The sequence below is a fragment of the Mustela nigripes genome, chromosome 5 (genome assembly GCF_022355385.1).
Source record: "Mustela nigripes isolate SB6536 chromosome 5, MUSNIG.SB6536, whole genome shotgun sequence".
Lineage (NCBI taxonomy): Eukaryota > Metazoa > Chordata > Mammalia > Carnivora > Mustelidae > Mustela > Mustela nigripes.
In genome coordinates, this window is record NC_081561.1 from 47,772,572 (window position 1) to 47,799,401 (window position 26,830).

The window sequence follows — 26,830 nt, forward strand, 5'->3', positions numbered from 1 at the left end:
AAGATACAAACGTAGTGATCCAAAGGGGCACGTGCACCCGAATGTTTATAGCAGCGAAGTACTGCTCTTTTAAGGGAGCTCACTCTGAGGGCTAAAACTCTGAATTTCTGTCGGGACCAACGTTAGTGTGTGACACTTGAAGGAGAATTCTGATCAGCAGGTATGATAGTGTGACTGCTGCCCAGATCCTATATTTGTCTTAAAGCAGCCTGACTCTGCATCAATTTTGGGGGAGATGTTGGTTTATATTCAGATTTTGTGCTGGTAGCATGTGTAGAGGTTGTTCGGGAAAGGTCTGTTAAGCCCTATTTTCCCTTTCATATTCTTATGCAGTTGAGTTTTTAAGGTAAATGTAAGACTGTTATTTTTACCCCTATTAAATGTCTGGCTTGGACCCATTATTCAAATGGTTATCTAAACTTTTTTTCTATTCTGAACTGTTGACTAAAAGAAATTGACCTGCAAATAGCTTCAGTATTTATTTACTTATTTGCAAATTTATTTAACTCATGTCGCAAAGGTGAAAACAAGTGGGTCCATGGCATATAGAAAAAAAAAAAACTTATATTACTATTATGTATTCTTTACTTGTATAATTTGTTATTTTTTTCTTTTAAGATTGAAAACATAATAGTACTCTTAATCAGTGCTATTCATGTTTGTGCCAGTTCATGGCTGGCGGGTTATTTCCTTATAATGAGGGAAGTCCACTGATAAGCTTGGCAAATATTATTAAAAAATAAATTATACCCCATGGTGATGAGGGTATAGCAAAACTCTCCTTGTGGGATTATAAATTGGCACATCCCATCTGAAGGGCTGTTTGGTGTAGTATAAATCTAAAAGAAAATGCGAATAAGAACTCACAGATGAGAGGTTAACCACCCAGAATTGTTGTTGTCGTTTTTAATTAACTTTTTAAAAGATAATTATAGATTCACATGCAATTGTAAGAAATAATGTAGAGATGATCTCATTGTACCCTTTACCTATTTTCCTTAAGGGTAGTATTTTGCAAAATTATAGCACAGGATCACAAGCAGGATGTTGACATTGATGCAGTCAAGATACAAAAGATTTCATCACCACAGGACTACCTCATGCTGCTCTTTTAGAGGCTCCCACCTCTACCTCTCCTTACTCCTGGCAACCACAAACTTTCTGTACTTCATTTCTAGAATGGTTGAGTACTTTTTGGGACAGCTTCTTTCTCCTCTCCTTCTTAGACTCCAGTGACAGGAATGTTAGATCTTTTATTGTAGTTCCACAGGTCTCTAAGGTTCTGTTGATTTTTTTTTTTTCCAGTCTATTTTCTCTTACTCAGATTGGGTAATTTCTGTTCTGTCTTCTGCTTCACTGACTCTTTCCTCCATGCCCTTCATTGATCTCACCTACCAAGCTTATTTGTTATTATAAATTTAAGTTCTAAAATTTCCATTTGGTTCTTTACATAGCCTTTTTTCTTTGCTGAGACTGTTTTGTTGTTAAGGTCTTCTCTAATTTTTCATTCATTTCAGCTGTGTTTGAAAGTGCTCAGTGAGGCATTTTTATCATGGCTGCTTTCACATTGTTGTGAGACAGTGCTAACATTTCTGTCCTCTCTTTACTGGTGTCCATTGATTATCTCTCTTTAGTTCCGTTGGAGGTCTTCTTAGTTCTTGCTGTGAAGTCATGAATTTTGGGTCTTAATTAAACTTTCTGTTTTGACTGATTAAACTTTCTGTTTTGATGGACTTCCTTTGGCACCACTCTGGCAGAAGAAGGCAGGGGTGCTACCAGGTGGAAGAGCTCCACGTTCCCCACTCAGTCCCTCATGATACCTAATGGGGGTGTTCTTCATATCTGCTGTCTGGGAGTGGGAGTTGTACTTCAGTTCTCTGAGCAGCCTTTCCCACACCTCAGTGGGGGTGACTACATTAACCACTAAGTGGTGGTGAGCGTCCTGACTCTCCACTAGGCCTTCCCCGACACCACACCAGAGGAGACGGAGAGGGGCAACTCATTACTGCGTGGGGGCTCCCGACATCCTTTCTATGGACTGTGGGGGCAGGAACCTTGTCAATGGCCAGTGGGAACTAAAGTTCTGGCTCCCTACTTGGCCCTCTCTTGATATCACCAGCAGTGTCCACAGCTTGTCCTGTTGCTCGTGAGGATGAAAATCTAGGCCTTTCTTGGCTTGAGTGTGGGTGGACAGCTTCTGTGCTGTGGTGTTTAGACAGAGTGGCTATTGTTTAAATGTTCTCTTGCTGGGGTGCCCCTTTCCTGGTCATTTGGCTGAGAGAGCAGTCTTTTCTTGGGGTTTTTGTCTGTGCCTCTCATTGTTTCTGGGTTGCACTTTCTCCAATATTCAGTGCAGGATACGTGAGGCAAGAAAAAAAACCCAGAGAACTAACCACTGTGCTGTTCCTTGAGCACCAAGGTCCGCAGCAGTTCTGCTCTCTTCTCTTTCTGTTCAGTCTTCTCATGTATGTTTCATATGCAGTGTACACAAGTGTGTAATGCCCAGGATTTTTAGGTATACTTACAAGGAACAGGGAAAAGTACCTCTACTCCATCTGCCCAGGAGTCTGCACAGTGTCGCAGAGTGTTTCAAAAGTATGGATTATTTTCCAGTCTAGTATCTTATCTCTACCCCTCTCTCTCCTCACTTAGTTATCCCCTACCTCCTGTCTAGATTTCCAGGTTCTCTTGAAATATTAGAGAATTGAAAGCTCATGATGAAATCCTCCAACTGAGGCCACCGTTAATTACCATTTCCCACTGGTGCTTGTGGGGGCACTCACCCACTTCGCTCATTTATGATAACTTCTTGCCTGGAAGGCACTGGCTTCTGTCTGATGCAGGGTATCAAAAATGTTCATGCTGTCTGACTTGGTACTCAACTTCTAGGAATCTATCCTAAGGAACTAATTGGAGATGCTGTCAGAGATTTCTGTTTATTACAGATTTGTTTATGTAATAGCAGAAAATACAGTGAGCCTAGATAAAAATATCCAAGTATGCTAGAATACAATGATATTACTTAAAATTCATTTAAAAGACTATGACATGGCAAGAGTTCATAATAAATGAAACAGCAGGATATGAAACTGTTTATACAGTCTTATCCTGGACTTTCATAAATCTTTTTCAACTTTTGGAATAAAATTCACTAAAATACCAACAGTATTAACTCCAGGTTTTAATTTTCTTCTGTATATTTTTCTGTACTATATGAATTTCTGCCATGAATTGTTAAGATCAGGAAAATGAAACCTCTTAGACAATTTAAGAATACTCTTAGAAGCGGTTTTTGCTGTTCTTAAATGAGATGTAAAAAAAATTATACGTGAGATATTTGGGGGTTTACTCTGCATAAAGGAACATACTTTGCACATACATTTATGCACACATAATATGGTAAATACATGCGAATATTTCATGAGTTTTGCTAGGAGTCCTGTATGTGGAAAGCAGGATGCTGCCCGCCTGTCATGTGGATTAAAGTGATGGGTGCCATGATTGATGCAGCTATTGACTTCTGGAGCCGTTCAATTTGGGTAGTCAGAAGAGTCTTCTGATTACCCAAAAAGAAGGCAACAGAGAGCACTCCTAAAATCATTAACGCTGTGTTATGCATCCAGTGCCTTTGAAGAGCTTGTGTTTAATTACTCTGCTGGAAGTTCTCCTTTCTTTATGATTTTAGTCATCCTCATAAACTGTTTCAGGATGCCACAAAGAGAGAAGCTCAAATTTTCCGCTTGTGTCAGAATTAGGATATTTGAAAGAAATGTAGAGAAGTATTTTTCTGGCACCACTTATAGGAACTTACTGACCTAAGTATTTATCTTTTGTTTAGTTTGACCAGGCAGCTGATGCCGAGTTATCCTGGATTGCTGAGACTGAAAAGAAATTGATGTCTCTGGGTGACATCAGGCTTGAGCAAGAGCAGACCTCTGCTCAGCTGCAGCTTCAAAAGGTGAATTTCCAATTATATCAGAATTATTTGTTAGTGTGGCCCCAAGTCTAGACAATGTGCTTGTATGATTTACTTTGCAAGACCCCTCTAGCATAACTTGGTATTTTTAACGACTTTGCCTGATTGTTTTCATTTTAGTCATACACTCTCTCTCTTCTTAATCTTTATTTTGGTAAATCACAGACATTCACCATGGAGATTTTGCGACACAAGGATATTATTGATGAACTTGTTAAATCTGGACATAAAATCATGGCCACCTGCAGTGAAGAGGAAAAGCAATCAATGAAGGTATAATCTGGTCTGTGTGACTGGTTGTGAGACTCTTGAGTAAATGGCCTGCATTAAGCTCTCAGTCCAAGGGAAGCACATTTCCTTTATCCACAGCTGCCATTTAGACAGCTAAATCATTAGATTTAAATAAGGCATTTTTCAAGCTTATAGAGTGACAGTAAAAGGAATATCCCTTAAGGGAATCACCATGGGGATGATTTTTTTTAAATAGGTGGTAATATTAAGGTTTGTGTCCTTGAATGACTGGCACACATTAGACATTCGATTAATGTTGGCAGTATTACTTACATTACTATCAGTATAAACTGTTACTAGATATGTCAACTCTTGTTTATATGCTTCAAAATACCTCGTTTTCTCTAAGGCTGAGATCCATTCTGTATAGAATTTCAGTAAGTTGTATAGGAAAAACAATGAGCTGAATAATTAAGAAAGCATCTACTTTATGCATTTTTAATAATCTTTTAAATTGATGAAAAATCAGCCACAAGTAAAAATGTTTAGTTCCATTCAAATTCAGACATCTGAGCAGACTAAAGAAATTAATGTGTATGAATGCATCTGGTAGGAAAATATCCCACAGTAAAAAAAAATTACATAAAAGTCTGTGCCTAAGATCACATTTCAGAGTAGGTGTTGCTTTTAAGGTATAGCATAGACAAAGGAATAGAATGTAACTGTATACTGGTACATCTTCTTCTGTTTCTTCTGGAAATTTGCTTATTTGTAATTTAACATTTCCTTTATTATTTTTACAAAGATCTTGACATGAAAAATGCTGGTCATGATGAAATAATTTCTGTGTCATTCTGGAGTTTATTAGATTACTATTGTGCTCTATCTTTTGCTCTTGGTTTATGATGTGAATTTATGCCATAGTCTTTTCACTGTGACCAGCCCACAAAACATAGTGTATAATATAATGTTCTACTCTGAGTCTAATATATGTAATTAATTTTGTTGACTAGTAGTTCCTCTTACAATTTCATTTGTGAAAGATAGTCCTTATTTTTGGCTACAAAGTAATGTTAATGTTGCTAGACTCATATGAGACCTGTTTTCCAACCTTAAAGGACCAACAAGGCCTAGATGGATAGTTGAAGAATTTTGTTAATTATGTTTGGGAAGCTCCGTGTCTTATTCATAAACTTGAGGCTATTTATTTGTTTATATCTTGAGTTTTGTCACCTAGTATTTGGAGGTGGGGGTGGTTCTCTGTCATTGAATCCCATGATTTTTGATGTTGATGTAAAAATCCATTGTGTGAAGAGACCATAATTTATTAGCTTAATCTCTAATTGTTGTATTTTAAGATGTTTTCCACGTTTTTGCTATTTTTTACATATATAAGGGGAAATTTTTTAAAATTGAGGCAAGAACACAACATTAGCATTTAGTAGAATATTATTAACCTTAAAAAGGAAGGAAATCCTGCCATGTGCAACAATATGGATGAACCTGAAGGATCTTTTTTTTTTTTTTTTAAGGTTTTATTTTTAAGTTATCTCTACACTCAAGATGGGGCTCAGACTTACAAACCTGAGATCAAGAGTCACATGCTTTACTGACTGAGCCAGCCAGGTGCCCCTTGAAGGGTCTTTTTAATTCTAATTAAAATGAAATCTTATACACAGAACTGGTTACAATCTAAATAGGCTTTAATGATTTATTCACTAAACATACATTTATTGAGTACCTGCTTTGCACTAGGCATTTAGTGCTGGAAAAAGCATTCTGGAGTTCCTGAGGTCTTTGCCTGCTTGGCCAGCTGAACACGTTTCATTCTCTTATTTTCTAGAAAAAACTGGACAAAGTGTTGAAGAACTATGATGCCATCTGCCAGGTGAACTCAGAGAGGTATCTACAGCTAGAAAGGGCACAGTCCCTGGTTAACCAGTTTTGGGAAACCTATGAAGAGCTTTGGCCATGGCTGACAGAAACACAAAGAATCATCTCTCAACTTCCTGCCCCAGCCCTTGAATATGAGACTCTAAGACAACAGCAGGAAGAGCATCGGGTAAGCTTGATATTAGAAGGTTGTTGTAATCCCCATTAGAAGAGAATTGTGACTGTGATGGTGTTTTTCAGTACATGTGCTGCCAAAGGGAGAACTGTCATGGTCCTTTTTAATGCAGTTCAGTGGAGATTTTAGCAATATCCTATTCTGGTCTGCACAGTTGTTTTCCTCAGAGTTGCTTACCTATTGTTTTCCAGGGTTACAGTGAGGAGACTCATTGTGTATGCCATTAATTGTATCACAGCTTTCCTAGAGTGAGTGGTATGAAGTATAAACTATTCTGGTACAAACTAATTTCCCATGTTAAAATGTTAGAGAAATATGCTTTTGAAGTACTTCCCATTTATGCGTATTGAATTGTTTTTAATTTACATATGTTGACTTAGTTTTATACTTCATATGTATTGGTTGGAGCCATCTAGAATATAAGCAAAGAGTAGGAATATATCAAAGCAGCATCATACAGACTAGACCACTGAGCTTGGAGGAGATGAACAATGTAACAATATGTCAAAGCACAAATAATGTAAAAGCTAGCTCAATGAAAAGGAAAAATGCTGAAGTATGAAGACAAGTTGTTTCCCCTTTTTTCTTACTGTTTTGATGGTTTTTGCTCCTATAAGTATATATGAGTAAACTAGAGAGTGTATTTACATCTATAAATGCCTCATGTTTTAAACATAAATAAAATGGCATTACGAAGCCCTCATTTCAGCAGTTACTTTAATATTAACATCGCTTGAAATTTGGGAAGGGTTTGAGAGAGGACTCAAGACTATCAGAAAAAATCTGGAGTTCTTGCTGTTTATGGACTTAGGAACCTAGTTGCTCTCTCCCAGATCTATACAAATTGTACTCTGAGACTGTTCGTGTGTGTGTGTGCGCATGCATGTGCGCAAAGTTTAACTTGGTATATTACATCATTGTTTGAAGGACATGCCACGCTTCTTATTAATTTTGTTTATTGACTTTTTTAATCTACTGCCATTGAAGAATATCTGTATTTGTTTACAAGAGCTTTAGTCAATACTTTAATGTAAAATGGAAATTTTACTGAGTTCTATCTACATCAGCAGGAGAAAGACTTAAAAATTATGAAGAATTGAATTTAATTTTGATATAAAGGTTTATTTGTGGCAGAAATCCTGATGCCTATCCACTGAATAACTTCTAATATAAAATGTTCTGCAGATTCCTTCTATTCTGAAGGAGGATTTGAGTAGCTATGCTTCTCCGTAATATCAGATAATGGAAAGGTTATTACTGAATTATTATTAAATTTCAAAATTGAATTTACTTTCTCTTTTTAGCATAACCTTTCAGCTGTCAAATTTACAGTTTCTTATATAAAGGAACTATAAAACTTTGTAGCCAAGTCTTCAAATTATTCAACAAAATTATTCATAATATTTACAGCCTTCTAGAACAGCATTTCTTCTGTAGCTCCCCAGCCTCATCTTGAGCTTCATTCTAATCAGGAATAAAAAATGGCTCCAAGAGCCAATTACTCTATGGTAGGTGTTTTGAGGTCACACTACGTACATATAACGTGAACGTGACTGGACTGTTATGGAATGATGTTGCCAAGAATCATTTTGTTACATCTGAGGCAAAAGACATCTCCTACTGGGCTCTTTCTTCATGCGTACACCCAGGTAGACATCTAGTACTACTACACATCTAGAAGAGGAATGGCCTAAAAATGGGTCATCTCAGTAAGTCCCAAACTAAGGTGTCCTTTGGTGGTGCTGGACAAATGAGACCTCCCTAGATGCTGGGAAACTCAGGAAATCTCTCATTAAAGATCTAAAATGAGCAGAGATCTCTCATTTTACCTGAGAGTCTCTTGATAACTCCAAGTATAAGCTGGTTTTCCAACGATGCCTTGCTGAGTAGTGAAACCAGAACATATATATACATTCCTTTTTTGTGGGACTGTCTATTAGCTGATACTACCCTTACCACCTCCATTCTTTAAGGCAGCATTACTAGGTGGTCTAATAACAGAAAACAAAAATAAGAACATCTCAGCCTGGACCCCTCAGGAGCTAGATCGTAGACATGACCCTCCCACATTCTCATGGGCAGCAGGTTAGATTTGGACCACCCATGTTCTTTTTTTTTTTTTAATTGAATTTATGTTTATTTAGCTCTTTTTCAAGAGTTTTGAGACGGCCTTCAGAAAAACTTCAAAAATAGTTTGGGGATTGTTGATGATGTAATGTACCAATTTCCATAGGGATTTTCAAAATAATTTATATGACTGATTTTAGTGAGCACTTTAAATAAAAATCTAGAGTTATGTGGCCATCTTGTTGATTCTTTTTGATGAATTTTAGAAATGAAACTATTTGCAGGAGAAGATTGGTAGTTTTTTTCTAGGCTATCTCTCCTGAATATAATTTCTCTCAGAAATTTATGGTGGGGCCTGAGTAGCAAAATAGAAGGAGATACACCTTTTGGTGAGGGTAAGGAATTTCTGCTTATGAAACCTAATCACTAACATGGTACAAATGGAAGGTTCCTCAGTGCCACAGGGAAACCTGGAAGCAAAGATGGATGTGGCTTTGGATTTGGCCCAAGAGAAACTACTCAGTGGAGGCCCCAAGTTCTGTGGAATATATTTATTCCAGATTTATTTGTCTCCCTATAAGGAATGGGGGCTCCACCTGGATTACACACACTCACTGGTGTAAATATCATTGTATCTCTTAATTAGATGACCTCATGCAAAAGGTGTCATATATTTTTCTTTAAATGCACTTTACAAATAATGCTCATTATATAGCTGTGTATCTAATAGATTGATTACCCTGTAGCCTTTAGCATTTTAAAATAAGTACAGATAGATTCATTCGTATGTATATATCATACATATCATATATGTGACATATTTGACATAATAGAATAGATTTATACTTAGGTATATATAAAGTAATGCATACGTGTACATCTTGTATTAGTTTAACTATATATAATTACAATGCCTTGTGGGCTAATATCCCCTTAACTTACCTTTATGTATAGTTTTTTCTCCCTGCATTATGTCTACCCTCAGCTGAACTTCTTTCCTTTTCCTTCCTTCTCTTTCTTCCTTCCTCCACTTTAAATTTTTGCATTTATCCTGAGTGTATAGAAAGGGACTACCAAGAATTATGGCTTGGTTGTTATAGGTTGGGGATATAGTGATTTCATAATTCTTTTATGTAATATGACCCTTGTCCAAGTGTACTGCTCTTCATGGGAAAGGCAAAATGAACTGCGATTATTTCAGTCAACCAGCATTTTTGTATGTTATCCTTAAAGAGACTTTGACATGACCAGACTGTTGTTTATTCTTTCTGTCAGGGCATCTCTTGCTGGCCAAGAGCAGTATGAGGCATCCTGTGTTAAATGCCTTGTGATGGGGAGGGTGTTTGGTGTTTCTTGCCAGCTGGATGCATTGGGCATGTAGACAGCTGTAATATGGAGGCGTGACCCTGAGATACTGAGAAGCTGTTTGGTTTGTTATAGCAACTGCGAGAGTTGATAGCCGAACACAAGCCTCATATAGATAAGATGAACAAAACTGGGCCACAGTTACTGGAATTGAGCCCAGGCGAAGGCTTTTCTATCCAAGAGAAGTACGTGGCAGCTGACACCCTTTACGGTCAAATTAAAGAGGATGTCAAAAAGCGGGCCGTGGCGTTGGATGAAGCTATTTCTCAGTCTACTCAGGTAATCATTTGCACCAGAAAGGTGATTGAGTTCTTCCAAACAGAAGAGCATGGAAACACATTTTCTTGGATCTTCTGATTAAAGTTCAAACAAAATTATTTCACTACATTAAATCTGAGTATGGATGTTTTGGCTCCTTAAAGGTGGTATTTGGTTGGTCCAGTCCTTATATTTCTTTGCCTGCTGAAGATAGAATGCAAAATAATTCTCAGTGACTTAAGAAACATATGGTTGTCGTCACTGCCCAGATATTTAAAGAAGTGTCCATCCACAGTAGATGCCTCTGGGAGAGCTAAAAGAAAATGTTATTATCATTATTAATGAGACACTCCCAAGAAGGCAATAAGAAGAAAGACTGTGAGTACTGAGTAAGAAGGAAAAAAATATGAAGTTGGAAACTGGTATTTTTCCCTTTTGAAAATACTTTTTTTCGAGAAGTTGAATTTGAAATTACCAACAGATTTTCCATTTTCAGAGTTGGACTTTAATTGTTAGATGCACTAACATTAGAGTGGTCTGTTTTATGGAATCCTGAGTGATGATTCCTTTAATATTGAAGGTAGTGTAGAACTTGAGTGAGTTTTTATAACTTTGCTTTATTGTCTGTGGTACCTTTGCAGACAGATCTTTAAAATGCTTTCATGAATTTGATCATGTGTTTGAACATGAATGAAGTTCTAACTTCTGTTACAGGATCAGGGGGCCTTTTGTTTCTGTTTCGTTTTTTAACGTTTTTCAATACAGGAAATTTATATCTTAAGAAATACCTTTATTCTCATCAAAAATGTTCAAGAATCTTATACTTAATAATATAACGTTTTAGGGTATCAAAGTAATGAGTAAAAAACAAAACAGTCTTGATAGAAAAACACACAGTTTATTGGACTTAATTTTAAAAAATCATTTAAATATGATAAAATGAAGTGATGGGTAAGACACTGATACCAGGTTGTCCAATTATACATTAACCCATCCTGTTTGGTAACAAATACACTCAACTGGGTGGGTGTGTTAACAGACAATCGAAGATCTAATTCTTGATTGAGACATTAAATAGATGGGTTTTTTTCCATTTTAATTTCATTTTTGATATCCCAAGTCTTTTCCCTATAAGTGATCCCTTTGATTTACTTCTAGTTCCATGACAAGATAGACCAGATCCTTGAGAGCCTGGAACGCATCGTGGAGCGTTTGAGGCAGCCACCTTCAATCTCAGCTGAGGTGGAGAAGATTAAGGAGCAGATCAGTGAGAATAAGAATGTGTCAGTGGACATGGAGAAGCTACAGCCATTGTATGAAACTCTTAAAAAGCGGGGAGAAGAAATGATCGCAAGATCTGAGGGCACTGATAAAGACATATCTGCCAGAGGTAATAATTTCAGAATAAGGAAACAATTGAGCTTTACTTTTAAAATAAATCTAAATGTTCATGCTGTTTACTGACAGTAAATTGCATAATAATTTTAGAAAAGGTATTACCCGTGGGGTTGAAGGGCTGTGTACATAAATCCCTCATTTGTGTTTTCCTATGTTTGTGGAATCAGTTACAGATACAACGTGCCATTATGCAAAAGCCATGTGTTCTCTGGGACTTTTAAACCAGATGTTTAAAGGATGGTGCTAATAACACCAAATCTAGGGTTTTTTTCCCCCTCATTACTAATCACACTCTACTTTACAGAATGGGTACCCCAGAATGGGTAGTCTCATAGCCGCAGAAATGGCAACCACGACCTTAGCCAACCATCTTAAAGATAGGAGCTGGGTGGGTCGAAGGAAAGGCGTACACATAGATTAGTGGAAGTTTATGATAAGAGTACTCTAGAAACAAGCCCAAAATACATATCCTACATTGTTATATTCCTAGAATTGAACAGACATTGTTATTCCTGATTTGGAGAGCTTAGATGATTATGTCATTTTCTTTGGAATTAAGGTCAGCCTTGGTGAACTTGAAACTTGGTAAACTTTGGTCTACTCTGAGCTCACTTGACTTTGAGCATCTGCTTTTGTCAAAAAGAGCCTTGGTTCGAGAGGGGTAGGATACCCTGAGGTCTTGCATTTGTCTGGAATATGTTGTGTTGGGCCTAGCATTACCCAATAGACTGGGGTCAACCAAAATTGGATCCAGTTTTGGATACTTGGGAGATTGAATCACTGTTGCCATGTGAACTGAAGCATTTGACTTTGTTGCTTATATGGCACTAACTTATTGCCTTTTTGATACTATGTTTTGTTATAGCTGTTCAGGATAAGCTTGACCAAATGGTTTTCATTTGGGAGAACATACACACACTGGTGGAAGAAAGGGAGGCCAAACTACTGGATGTAATGGAATTAGCAGAAAAATTCTGGTGTGATCACATGTCATTGGTAGTAACCACTAAAGATACACAAGATTTCATCCGGGATCTAGAGGATCCTGGAATTGATCCCTCAGTAGTTAAACAGCAACAAGAGGCAGCAGAGGTAAGCCGAAGACCTCCTTTAAAAATAAAATAAGTTGTGGCGTAATGAAACCTGGATTCCTCTGATAAATATTCAGAATTGCTCTATTCAAATTTATATTTCATTCTGAAAGTGGAGTGCTTGGTGACGTAGTAGGATATAGGTTATACCCACAGATTTCACTTTTATATATTTTTTAAGTTTCTCTTCAACCCCACTGCCACTGCCTTATTTCAGGGCCTTGTTAGCTCCATCTTTGGCTCCTGAAGTCCTCCAGAGTGGTCGCCCTACCTGCGGAGCTCTTTCCTTGCCAGGCCTGCAGATGTGCCATCAGTCTTCTCTCCAGATCCACTCTCACCGATTGCTGCTTCAAAACCCTCAGAGGCCTCCGCGGCCTCCTGCAACTGTGGACTGGCCTCTTGCATCCTCGCGAAGCCGTTTTGTCCTGCTGCTCCTTCATTAGAAAGGGGCTCCCCCAGCACTGCGGTGTGCACCTTCTGGTCTCTGTACCTTTGCATATTCGTTTCCTTGAGTGGAATGGCCCTATCCATTCATACAACCAATGCCCAGTTTAGGGCCTGATTATGCTCCTTAAGTGTTTCTCAAACAAATAAATATATTTAACCAAGAAAATGAAGGCAAAAGTAAAACACTGCATTTTCATCTTTTTTTTTTTTTGGTAGCTTACAAGTCCTAGGGAAATGACGTAAAATTTAATCCAGAGCTAGATTATCCTAAATCTACTAAGGAGTACGTTAATTTGTATGAAGTCATCAAACTCATACTTTACTTACATTTATTTTGTTCTGTGATTTTATTTTATTCTTTATGATTTACTCTTCGCAACTTTCACGTATATGGCACAGTAGTATTAACAACAGTCACCATTGTATTTCCATGACTTCTTTCTCAAAAACTGGAAATTTGTACATTTTGACCCCTTTTGCCAATTTCTCCTTCTCCTGTCCCCTGACTCCAGCAACCACCAATCTGTTCTCTGTATCTGTAAGCTTGGTTTTGCTGTGTGGGGGGAGGAGGTAGGGTTTTTTTAGATTTTTCTTTTTTTGATCACTTAACTCCAAGTTAAATGAATACTGCCAAACTGCTCTGTTTGGAAAACAAAATATGTTTCTACACTTTTCATTGTTATTAATATTTAAAGGAGCTGGTTTGTGGTATTTGTTACATAGAAGTAATTCCTTAAATGTTGTTTTCATAACAAACATTTGATGTCTGTTACAAAGGACACTGTTTTTTCTTTAAAATATTTCTTCTTATTGAAAAAATTTATTGCAGAAGCTTGGAAGAGAGAAAGAAGAAAATTGATCATAACCCCACCTCCTAGAAATAAGTCTCATTAATGTCTTTGTGTGTATCTTTTTAGTTCCAGTGTGTTTTTGCTCAAAAAATTATTTTTTATTGTAGGCCATAAAGGAAGAAATAGATGGACTACAGGAAGAGCTGGATATAGTTATTAACTTGGGTTCTGAACTCATTGCTGCATGTGGGGAACCCGATAAACCCATTGTCAAGAAGAGTATAGATGAGGTACAACTAGCATATTTCCTTCTCTTGCTAGAATGCATTTTTAAAGAGATCTTGTATAACTAAAGCATATTTGGTAGAAGGAGTTGAAAACTTAACAAATGATACTAAAAGAGCTCTAATATTTATGTTGTAGTTAAATTCAGCCTGGGATTCTCTAAATAAGGCTTGGAAAGACCGGGTGGACAAGCTCGAGGAGGCGATGCAGACTGCCGTCCAGTACCAGGACGGACTGCAGGTGAGGGGGTCGCGGCGGGGCTGCCGAGGGGAGGAGGCCTGTGACTGAGGTCTGCAGAGGCCCACATAGACACCGCCCTAGGGCTGCCAGTGTGCAGGCAACTGCCTTGTCTACTGTCATTTGTGGTTTGCCTTCTAGAAGGTAGTTCTTGAGATCTGTGTAGATGTACAGAGACATGTAAGCATGTTTATACACATGTGAAATTTGCTTTGAAAAGAAAAATTTTACTGTTTAAAACATTGTAATGGTTTAGCACCAGACAGTGAGATGGGACCGCGTCAGAATTCTGTTCTGAAGTGGAGTGGAGTAAGATGAAAGGAGTAAACACTACCTAAAAATATCACTAAGTCTAACGAAAGTCAGACGTAAAGAAGTTTGATTTGCAGCCAGTGTTCCCCGTGGACTAAAATAGATTTCTGTTTTATTAGCTCATAATCTGTTGTGTAAAATGTAAAATGCTATTCTTCTTTTCCATATCCATAATTCCTTTCCATAGTTGTTTTTCACATCCCGTAAGGGCTCTCCTTCAGTTTATTAACCATTTTTTAAGTTATTTTTTTTTTTAATGAATAATCGCCTTGTCAGATGAGGCCAGCCAGCTCAGGGGCGTTTCTCTCCCTACCTTCTTCAGCCTTATTCCATTTCCTAATAGGCTGGCCAGCGCTGAGTCTGTCAATCCTCCTACCGTATGGAAAAAGCCCTTCTGCGTATTTCCATAACCAAGTGAATATTATTTTTAAGACTCAGATGAGAACATCTTTTCCTTTTTATTGTGCCATTTCATTTCTATATTTGTAAAAATAAATATCACAAGCCAGGCTTTATGCCAGCTGAAAGTGTTTTGAACTTTGGAAATGTATGAAAAACTTCACTACAAATTATATCTTATATAACTTTACTCCTTCCCCCACTTTTCAACCAGAGAGATAATTTATTGGTTAGGTTTCAAAGGCCAGTAACTAATCGGGCTCCAGCCCTCCGTTTGTGAGACCAGGTCATAATTTTCCTGAACTATTGGTAAGTGACTGAGTTGTGCCCTCTCCATGGCTAAGCGATGGCACTGCTGCCAGTCGCAGACTGTGGGCCTCCGAGCCATTAGCCAGAGGGGTCTGGCTAGGCACCAGCACTCATACTCTGTCCTTACCCCTGCTAGAAAAACAAGACCCACTGGAGGTTAGTAGCATCACCTGTGGGAAATGAAGGGCCACTTGATTTATTAAATAGCTGGGCCTAGCTAGAGCTAGATCTTTTTTTTTTTTTTTTAAGATTTTATTTATTTATCTGACAGATAGAGATCACAAGTAGGCTGAGAGGCAGGCAGAGAGAGAGAGAGAGGTGGAAGCAGGCTCCCTGCTGAGCAGAGAGCCCGATGTGGGGCTCGATCCCAGGACCCTGGGATCATGACCGGAGCCGAAGGCAGAGGCTTTAACCCACTGAGCCACCCCAGTGTCCCACTAGAGCTAGATCTTAAAGGTCCAGAAGCTCTAGACATTTCAGGGTTTGATTGTAAAGTAAAATAAATTTTATTTCCCAGATTGCTGCTTAAGTTCTTGGGTTTATTAATGATAACCAAAAATACCAGATAGTTTCCTTCTATATGGTCTGGCAACATTGTTAAAGTCCATTATGATTTTGTGTGTTCAGTATGTGAAAGAAATGTGAGTTGTGCCTTTCTGAAATGTTTGCATTACCTAACAAGAACAGGAAAAATAGATTGTGCAGTCTGTGCTATAATTCAGGGTAATGGTCATAATATTAATCTCTGTAGGTGCAGGATTTTAATGCTAATCTAAACAACATATCAGGCTTTAGTTGGGCCAACAATTTCGCTCAAGTGCTAAACAGTAAACTTTTTGCTTATTTGAATAAGCAGATGGATTTGAATCTTTTTCTTTCAGTATTTTTACATCATCTGCCTCTTAGACATAAGAAAGCATGGAGAATTCTATCTCATGTGTTGGAATTTGTAAAACTTTTTTTTCAGATGCATGTGTTTGAAAGTTCTTAGTATTCTAAGATTCTATTCAGAAAAGAATTTCCTTTGCAAACTTGGATGCAGAATTGGAGGTTATGTCTACTGCATATTTGGGACAACTTTTTTTAGCATATGGTAGCTTTTATTTAGGTGAACCATCTTAATTGGTAAAATGGGCTCATTCCTTAATACCTGTATAGATTTATGATTGTACTTTTCTGTAGCATTTGGGATGTTATAACAATTTCAGATGCATTGATAACTAGTGGACTAATGTGTTTTTCAGGCCGTGTTTGACTGGGTAGATATTGCAGGTGGTAAATTAGCTTCAATGTCACCAATTGGAACAGATCTTGAAACTGTCAAGCAGCAGATTGAGGAGCTAAAGGTATGTGTGGACTTCATTAATTTCAAAGACTGCATTTTATGTTCTTTATTCATAGGATTCTTTATGCAAGTTTATTTTACATAATTAGTTAACATTTTGATTGTGAAACTGGTTTAATAAGGTGCTTGTACAAAGTGAGCAGCATGTAAATGCTCAATGATAGAAAATACCAGTCTTATTATTAAATCAGCCCCTGTTCATTATAGAAAAGTCAGAAAATACAAATGAGGAAAAAAAAAAGTGGCTTTTTTAAAGCCACCCAAAATGTTATGTACCCAGAGGCAACTACTCTTAAGATCTGATTTATAGCCTTTCAGATATCCTCCTGTTGGGAATGCAGTGAGGAGGAGGAGGTGCAGGTAAGGTGTGGGGGTGTGTTTTATGCATATGTAGCTCAGACTATAGGGATTTTCATAACTTCATTATTCAGGAGTGTTTCATTGCCCTCAGTACACATATAGCACCATTTTTGTTTTCTTCAGGGGGTCAGAGTAATCCATTTAGTCTAACAGGCTAAAGAAACATCCGTGGTCTAATAGTATTTCCCAAAATGTTTGTTTTGTAAAAATGTTTGTTGTTTTCCATCTGCTTTCCTCTGTAATTTTTGATTTTGTGGTTCTTGATCTCCAGCTGTGAAAATGGCTGGACTGTTTCCTCTTTGAATTCCTCTGTGCTGATGATGATTTATCCAAGTGGGATCAGCTGTTTCCTTCCTAATTTCAAGTTTCCATCCACAGAGACATCACACTATTTTCAATAAACTCTGCTAGATTTTTTATATAGTTATTACCTGGGTTTAAAATTATAGCATTTTCATCTCTGAGTAAAATTTAGAATATTTCATTTAGAAATTATTACGGTTGCCATCATTAGATTGCAGTTTTTTTCTTTAACTATATGTGATCATGTAGTAAACATATGATATACTTTATGTACATTCACAGATGTACACTTTTGGATATTTACATATCTCAATAGTTTTCATACAGCAGGCTGCTTAAGAGTGCTTTCTCTTAAATTAGATTGTGTGACATTACATCCCAGTGCTTCTTCCACTTAGCCAGATACCCTTGGGACAGTTCTCTAACTGGTCTCACTTTTATGCCCTTAGCTTAAATTGAGAATAAAATTATTTTCTTTACAGGCTTGGTGAAAAGAAAGCACGTATTCATGATACCTTAATTAGTATTTTTTAATTATTATTTTTATGCTTGAAAAGAATTAAGGAACTGTTTAGCCATTAATGACTTACTATTTAATGATTTACTCTTACAGGTTAAAAATAAATATTTTATGAAAGGACAGTCTCCTACAAGCAACCATTTGCTAACCTGTGTTGGTTGGCAAAACCGAGATTATTAAATACATGTTTAGTGAGTGCTGGGAGAAAAAATAATGTTATTCTGAGTCAACAGTGGGTGAGGTGTAGGAATAACTATTAACACAGCACAGCTATGGAAAACATAAAATGTTCAGTGGATACAAGATGTATATATGTTTTTGAGCAAGCAATGTTAACCTGGGTTTCTTAGAGATATTTTGGGGGAGTTTTTATTTTTTATTTTATTTTCTTTCATTTCAAAGCTCACATATTGAGTATATGTAGACATTAGAAATAAGATTAATCTTGTAATTTCTTACTTTTTTTTTTTTAACCATAGGGGACAAAAGTGTGAAATATCAAAATTATAAATAGAAATCCTTTCCATCATAAAACATTGAATAAAGAAAAAAGACTTCTCTCATCTTTTTCAATTTATAATTCTTTTGTGTTAGATTTTTCTCTTCACCTCCCTGACTATAAGAAGTACGAATTAGAATAAATATTGAATCCATAGAATTTCTTTGTTTGAAGTTTTGATTTAAAACAAATTTCCTTTATCTCTCTCTCTCTTTTTTTTTTTTAATAGCAATTTAAGTCCGAGGCCTACCAACAGCAGATAGAAATGGAGAGACTGAACCATCAAGCAGAGCTTTTGCTGAAGAAAGTAACAGAAGAGAGTGACAAACACACTGTTCAAGACCCATTAATGGAGCTGAAGTTGATATGGGATAGTCTGGATGAAAGAATTATCAACAGACAGGTAAACCCTGACACTTTCATTAAGAAGTTAGAAAAGTTCAAGTTCATATATTAAGGTAAACTCATTATTAAAAGAAATTAGATAATTAAGTACCTAAAGTTTTAAGGCCCCTAAAGTCTTATTTTATTAGAATTCTTCCTGTTTCTCACATGACTTTTTTAACCACAAGGAGTTTCAAACTATATATGTTGATTAGGCTTCATTGGATATGCTTTCAACTGATTTTTTTTTGCCTTTGTTACTTTTATAAAGGTATGTCATTCATAATATCGAATTCATATGGCTTTTCTTCCTCTTCACTTTCTTTGTAGCATAAGCTGGAGGGGGCTCTGTTAGCCCTGGGCCAGTTCCAGCACGCCCTGGATGAGCTGTTGACATGGCTGACGCACACCGAGGGCCTGCTCAGTGAGCAGAAACCTGTGGGAGGAGATCCTAAGGCCATTGAAATTGAACTTGCCAAGCATCACGTACGTAGCTGCGTGTCCTATTTCTCTTTGCATTTTTAATGCCATCAGATTGTTTGTGGTAGGTTTCCTCTTGATGGATTTTTCAAGTTTTATGATTTTAGTACAGTTCCACATTTGACGTTTGTAACTGACAATTAAGCTACTTAAAAACACACTTTTTAAAAGATCATGATCAAAATTTTTTCTCTGTGGTTCAAGACAGTCGTCAAGAACAGCAAGGGTGGGAAACTTCTGGTGAAGTTTTAAGGCTGCATGGCAAACATTGGGTTAAATCCCTGACTGTCCTTGTCACTGGATTGACATGGGCTAGTTTTAAAGGTTGTTGGGGAAAGGCTACAAGTCATAGCCTCGAAATGTTCCACTGCAGGCTGTGTGTGTGTTTTCCCTCTGGTCACCCTTATCTCCGTGTATCTCACCTGCTGCTTGTTTGGCACATTAGACATCTTTTCTGTTTGCCTGTGGGTCTCTCACTCGGTGGGAGTTTGCTCCATAGTCTCCGTGTCTCCCTTAATTCCCATGGCTTCCTGTGTCTTTAGTCTTTTTCTTTCTGAATCAGTCTTTAATAATATTTATTATGTTTACAAGGGTTTTTATATGTCTGCACTTGTTTAAAGCTTTAAATTAAAAATTTTAATCTTGAAATACATTCAGAACAACTTTATATTGTCATCTTTGTGACATTTGGTTGACAGCTCTTTCATTTATTTATTTATTTATTTATTTATTTTATTTATTTGACAGAGATCACAAGTAGGCAGAGAAGCAGGCAGAGAGAGAGGGGGAAGCAGGCTCCCTGATGAGCAGAGAGCTGGATGTGGGGCACAATCCCAGGACCCTGGGATCATGACCTGATCTGAGCTGAAGGCAGAGGCTTTAACCCACTGAGCCACCCAGGCACCCCAAGGTTGACAGTTCTTAATAAAGAAAATTCCCTATCCTTAGAGCCCGAGGGGTTTAGGGAACAAAAAAGCATGGAGCTGACCACAGGGGGCCCCGAACTGAAAGCAGGAGGCATCTTTTGGGCTTTAGGTGATCTCTAGCGTAGGTCATCAGAGCAGACCTCACAGGGGTTGAGAGCTGACCTCTACCTTATTATGATAAAGTTCATTTGTCTAGAAAAATAAATCCTGAAACCCAGTTGTTAGGATCTTTGTGCAAATGACCAAAGCCATTGACTTGGCCAGGAAAAGTGAGATACATAATTTTTTTTCAGAGGAAAAAGAGAAAAAAATTTTTTCTGTCTCTTAAGTCAATAGGCTTAATGAATAACAGGTTATGTTCAGTAGTTTATTGTGATAGTCAACAGTCTTTCATAGAACTTTAGCATTCACATTAATAGAAGCATCTTACCTAAGGTTAGGTCCTAAATTCTGACCATATATAAATTTTCCTTGATTATCAAATAGTAAATGTTTAATAATTTTACATGTTTGTTATATTAAAATGAAAGGTTTTTGATACTTTAGTGTCACGATAAACAATTTTTTAGTATTCTTGGTTCAGTGTTCCTTCTTTCATACATCTCCCTATAGTAATTGTACTCTAATTTAAATTTCTCTCCTGCTTGGGGAGAGAAATGCTGCTCAGTCAGTTAAGCATCAGCTCGGTTTCAGTTCAGGTCATGGTCCCGGGGTCCTGGGATCACGCCCCATGTCAGGGCTCTGTGCTCAGCAGGGCGCCTGTATCTCCCTCTGCCTCTGCCCCTTAGCCTCACACAGTCTCTCTTCCTATAGCTCTAAAATAAATAAATCTTTAAAAAACGTTTCTCTCTATGCGGTCTATATGGTCATATATAGTCTATATAGTCATTGCCCAACCAAATCTGATTAGGCAGTTAGGACTTATTTTGAATCATTAATTTTTTTTTAATTATGTAATGTCTGTCTTAAACCTTTGTTAAGAGCAGTAATGACTAGTTAGACTGTCCTGCATGAAAAGATGTTTATTCCCATGGTGTGAGTTTATATAGGATTTACATTTTCATAAACTTAGCAGTTGTCGTTAAAAGCAGCGTACATTGGTGACAGGAATTTTCTAGAATACAGTAGCAGTGGGGACATGACAGGCCCTGATGCAGTTTATTTTGGCAAGGTATGAGTAGGGGTCTTTTAATTCTGTTTATCTATCTGTGAGGAGTTAGAAAGGTCTCCTTCTCCCTTCTCCTTCCGTTTCTTAAAGGTCAGAAGTGAAAGGGCTTAAAATCACCAGCCCAGTTGCTGGAAGAAGGGAGGGAATGTTTCCATCCCTCTCCTTCTTGCTTTCCTGGTGCCTAGGCTCTGCCTTATGTAGCAGGAGTTTGACCATTCAGAAAAATGAATTTTATAGATCTACCTGTATACTTTGACCACAGGAATATTTAACTTTACCTCTGAAAGTGATTAGTATTGTTAACCTATCAAAGTACATGCTTTTTATAAAGATCCCTCCTTTTTAAAAATTATTAAGACATGAAAATTAAGTTCAATTAGAATGATTGTGAATCAAATGAAAACATATAGAACCTTTTAATTATAATCTCCAGATATTTAATGTCCTCAATTTGCAAAATTATCCTAATGGAAAGAACTAACAGAATGTTCTTACATAATCATTTCAGGAGCTCTTGGTAGACTAAGGGTATATCCAGGAAAGCTGCAAAATTAAGGGAAGAGAAGGCCACCATTTTAACACTTTCTTGTATTAAAATTCTCTGCATATGTTTTTGCTTAAGAATGTTTTAAACTCAGCAATTTAAAGTTGCATGAAAAGCGATGTTAACATGTGATGAGCTAGTAAACATAGTGTTATCTTAATATTTTCAGGTACTTCAAAATGATGTATTAGCCCATCAGTCCACAGTGGAAGCCGTTAATAAAGCAGGAAATGACCTAATTGAATCAAGTGCAGGAGAAGAAGCAAGCAGCCTTCAGAACAAGCTAGAGGTTTTAAATCAACGCTGGAAAAATGTTTTGGAAAAAACAGAACAAAGGAAGCAGCAGCTGGATGGTGCCTTGCGCCAGGTGAGTAAGAGTAAATTCTCAAACGTTTATTGTCCTGTAGGATTAAAATAGCATGGAATTCTAGGGCTCAGTTGGTTAAGCATCCAACTCTTGATTTCGGCTCAGCTGGTGATCTCAACATCTTAGAATGGAACCCTGCATCAGGTTGTGCATTCAGTGGGAAGTCTGCTTGAGATTCTCTCTCTCCCTCTATCTTTACCCCCCCCCCCATGATTTCACTCTCTGTCTCTCTCTATCTTTAAAATAAATAAATAAGTCTTTATTTAAAAAGTAGCCTGGAATTCTTTGATTGATTTGCAGACCCTCATTTGATTTTTATCCCTCAAGGAGAGGAGTAAAAATAAGTGGGATAAAGAACAGAGCAGATGAGAAGACAGCCCTCTGGTTCTTAGTGTAATAGTCTTATCTGCCAGGGCTCTCATGAGGAAAGGCAGACAAATCCATTTGCACCTGCCTGCTCTTAAGAATGCGTGGAGAGGCTTAGCGGGCCGGGATTGTTTAAACCTTGTTTTCTGCTAGAAAGTGACAATGTGTTTACGGCCCAGACTTAAAACTCTCTGTCACTCCAGGCCAAAGGGTTCCATGGTGAGATTGAGGATTTGCAGCAATGGCTAACGGACACGGAGCGTCATCTGTTAGCATCCAAGCCACTGGGAGGTTTGCCGGAAACAGCCAGGGAGCAGCTTAATGCCCACATGGTAAGTCTATTATTTTCTACAGCTGTGGCCTCCGATTAAGACCCTGACCAGTTGGTGTGGGCCCTGGTGCTAAATAAATTGTGGGAGAAGGTTTAAAGGATATACAGTTATATAGCAGAAATCTTTGTGTGTAAGTGCTAGAAAAACCATTTATTGATTAAAATTTTCAAGTCAGAACTTATCCTTTATATAAGAGATTAGTGCGTCAGTATATGAAGAAAGGTTTTAGAAGTCTAGACATTTTTTTAGAAGCAAACTTTTCCCCATAAAATGATGAGCTTGTATGGATAGTAACACAACATAGTGTAAATCTAAACTGTTGTATCTTGAGTGAAAAGAAGAATTCCTAAAGTAATTAGAATTGACTTTAAAGCTACTGCTGTAAGCATTATACTCCGACCTCGTCTGGAAGGCTGGAAAGTATGTTCTTGTTCTGTTCAAGAGTTACTTATTTGTTTTAATGGTGTTCATTCTGTATCTTCAACTTCACACCTATAGTAGCTATGGACCAGCAGGAGCCTTCTGTTAATTGTCCAGTTGGAAGCATTGTGCCTGTGGGCTGTTCCCACCCAGATTCTATGGCATGTCAATTCTTAAAGATAAGGATGAAAAAAATAATGAAACTCGAGACTCTGGCTTTCTTTCACAGAAATGTGTACTGACAAATTAAATTTAGACTTCAATTTATTGACATTTCCTATTCATTTACATTGTAACTCAGCTTTAGAAGTTCTAAGAGAAATGAGTCTATTTCAGATTTTGAATACTAATCATTTTATGTACTTGTGAATTGCATCAGAAAAATTTTTTTAATATTCAAATGCTAATAATTAGTATTTGGGAAATAAAAGTACAGGTACTTAGGAATCGGGCATAAGAAATGGGCCATTCTACATTAAAGCCTGTCATCTTTATTGGATATAGAGTGTTGTTGTAAGAGCTTATTGGAAAGGCACTTGGTTGTAAATAATTTTGAATTTGGTGCTTTGGAGAGGAAGTAACCGTCCTTGTAGGTATTGTGAAGAAATACGACAGAGGTAGCATCTTATTCACTTGCTATGAGCAGTTAAAATCAATTCTATCAATCCAGTATGGAATTTCCTAGAAACTTTTAATGTATATTCATTGTTCTAGAAAATTACTGTGTATGTGGTTTTGTTGTTGTTACTGTCATTTTTTTGGTGCCACAGGGGACCCATTTGTTTCATTGAAAAAATAATTGACTAGTAACTTGGCAGTGCTTGTGTTTTCCTTTTCCATAAAACCTAACTGATGTTCAGATACTTCTTACTTTCCTGGAACTACCTTCATAGTTAATCAGAGACAATGTCCATTAAGTAGAAGTTTAATGATTTCTTAAACTAACATACTTGGGATTATTCCTAATAACAAATAGTTTTTAAGTGTTGATTTAGAAGAATATAGTAAAAAAGGTGGAAAGCAAAGAGCTTATCTTAGAAACACTTTACTTTTAGAAAAATATTATTATACATATCCACTTATTTGGTTTGAGTGAGGTATTGAAAATGAGTTTGCTTAACCCAATAGAGTTGTAAAATCCATGATTTAAGGAATTCTAAACAGTTACAGGTTCTTGTTAATATCATTTTAGTAATGCTCTTTTGATTTGGTTGTGTTAGAAATGAAGGAAACTAGAAAACCTGGAATATTATAGTTTCCTGAGAGTTAGCTGTATTTAAAAGTTTTGCTTTAGGATTAAAGGCTTTTGGTAGGTGATATTATAACTATGTTTAGGAAGTTTTTTGGGTTTTTCTTTTTTAGGGCTTAAGAAATTACAAAGTTTTGAGAAGATAAAAATGTTCTGGAATTAGTAGTAATGCTTGCACATCTTTGTGAATACATTAAAAAACACTGAATTGTACACTTTAAAATAGTGAATTTTATTAATTATATCTCACTTTAAAAATTATTGAACTATGTTAGTTGAAAATATTAGACACAGAATGTATTTTTTAATAGGAGCTATAATTTGACCCATGTTATAATTGAACTAACGAAAGAGAGCTGGTCTTAGGTTTTGACAGGAATGTAACTCTTGTGTTATTGATACTAAATTCTGAATTTGCCTCCATAACTTTTTAATATTCTCTGTAGAAGGAACACAACTGCATTGCAGTTGAAATCTTTAAAAATTCTATAAATGAGAGTAGTATCCAGAGTACCACAGTTTGTCTTTTGTAATTCCAAAGTCTGAATAATCAGCTTCAAATCTCTTACTGTATTGAGTCTCTATTTTCTATTCATTGTTTGTCTTCTGAGGACAGAATTAACATACTAAAAATTATTACAGCCATTGTATCACAGTCTGAGGAGAGACTTAGAAAACCCATTTTACAGAGGAGGAAACTGAGGCCCAGAGAGGTTAAATTACCCACTCAGGGCCACAGACCTGATTGGTTACAGTGCCGTGAAACCTTTCTGGAAAACATTTCAAACGTTACTTCATAAACTTTAGCATGCTGGAATGGACCGATAATGATAGCACCATTTCTGAGCTTTCTGGAAGACAGGATTCTGTCTCTAGGTTTAGGTGTTGTTCCAGTACAGTGAAAAATTTGAATGTGTCAGGGTTATTCTGGGTTGGATAGAGGTGAATATAGGATAAGGGGCTTGGGATTGATGACCTCGAAAAAGGAACTCTTGGATTTTATTCTCTTAAAAATGATATAACTTGGGGGGATATCTCAATTTAGGAAATCTGTGCTGCCTTTGATGTTAAAGAAGAAACATACAAAAGTCTGATGCAGAAAGGCCAGCAGATGCTTGCAAGATGCCCCAAATCTGCAGAGACAATTGACCAAGACTTAAATAACTTGAAAGAAAAATGGGAATCGGTGGAAACCAAGCTCAATGAAAGGAAAGTATGTGCTTTAATTAATGTCCTAGAATGATCGTTTTAATTGTTTTATTTTGTGGGCTTTACTTTATCTGACTAGAATTATCAGTGGAACTTTTAATGATCTGTGTTTAAATTTTCTTTGTATACATATGGAGGTTTCATGGGGTCAATTGGAAATAATATTCTCTTTCATGGGAGAACAGAGTTAAAGCAGTCTATTCAGACAGATCATATATCAAGCGTTACTAGGTATATTTTTAAAAATTTGTGAACCACACTAATTCTGGATAGTTAAATAATTCTAATCACACTTATTTAGGTATGTAGTGGGAAGGCAAAAAAGGAGGGCAAGAGAGCGAGATGATCGTATATTTAATAAGCACTCCCATAACAAGTCATGTAAAGGGATTAAAATTATCAGTGTTTAATGCTATCAGAGAAATGATAGGCTAGGAATACTAGATTGTGTGCCCTCACTGACAGAGCATAATGTGCATATATTTCTTAGTACTTTGACCCCCAACATTAATCATGTGAATGTCAACTTTTCTTTCTACAGTTCTGTTTAGTAATTATGTTCTTTGATATTCTGTCGTTAATTGCCCCCAAATCACAATTTTAGTTTGTATTAGTTTTTTTTTTTTAGCTGCAGTGAGATCTTCTCACTATACTGAAGGGAGTTTGGTTTGCCAGTATTTTAGTGAAAGCCTATTGCATTCATAAACTGTTTAGGTAATACAGAAAACAGATTAAGTACAAATAAAGTGTGGATGGGAAGGAAATCTGCCAGAGAGTGGTTAAACTGGGGCAAGGGAGGGGGAATTAAATATCATCAAATACTAAATAATCTGTCTTCACAGACTAAACTGGAAGAGGCCCTCAACTTGGCAATGGAGTTCCACAATTCTCTCCAAGACTTCATCAACTGGCTAACCCAGGCAGAGCAGACCCTAAATGTAGCTTCTCGGCCAAGTCTTATCTTGGACACAGTCTTGTTTCAAATCGATGAACACAAGGTATGTTGTAACTCGGGAGGCTAGCATTCTCATTTCAGGCCTTTTTAGACAGCACACTGTTTTAATGTCAGAAGCATGAACTTGGTGGTTTGAAAACTTTATTTTGTCCTTTAAAATGGTTTGAGC

At 36.9% G+C, this 26,830-nt stretch overlaps 1 protein-coding gene across 19 annotated transcripts in view; it reads left to right on the top strand.

The window, feature by feature from the left end:
* The window catches only part of DST (dystonin), a 472,092-nt gene that overhangs the window by 411,639 nt on the left and 33,623 nt on the right, over positions 1-26,830 (top strand). For all 19 annotated transcript variants that reach the window (XM_059400215.1, XM_059400198.1, XM_059400206.1 and 16 more), the window contains 15 exons: positions 3,839-3,958; positions 4,142-4,249; positions 6,051-6,269; positions 9,783-9,986; positions 11,124-11,355; positions 12,229-12,455; positions 13,860-13,982; positions 14,116-14,217; positions 16,479-16,580; positions 18,491-18,664; positions 18,976-19,131; positions 21,933-22,130; positions 22,700-22,828; positions 25,543-25,710; positions 26,549-26,704. In XM_059400215.1, the coding sequence (XP_059256198.1) occupies positions 3,839-3,958; positions 4,142-4,249; positions 6,051-6,269; positions 9,783-9,986; positions 11,124-11,355; positions 12,229-12,455; positions 13,860-13,982; positions 14,116-14,217; positions 16,479-16,580; positions 18,491-18,664; positions 18,976-19,131; positions 21,933-22,130; positions 22,700-22,828; positions 25,543-25,710; positions 26,549-26,704 (2,418 nt within the window). The remainder of the gene's footprint in view (positions 1-3,838; positions 3,959-4,141; positions 4,250-6,050; positions 6,270-9,782; positions 9,987-11,123; positions 11,356-12,228; positions 12,456-13,859; positions 13,983-14,115; positions 14,218-16,478; positions 16,581-18,490; positions 18,665-18,975; positions 19,132-21,932; positions 22,131-22,699; positions 22,829-25,542; positions 25,711-26,548; positions 26,705-26,830) is intronic.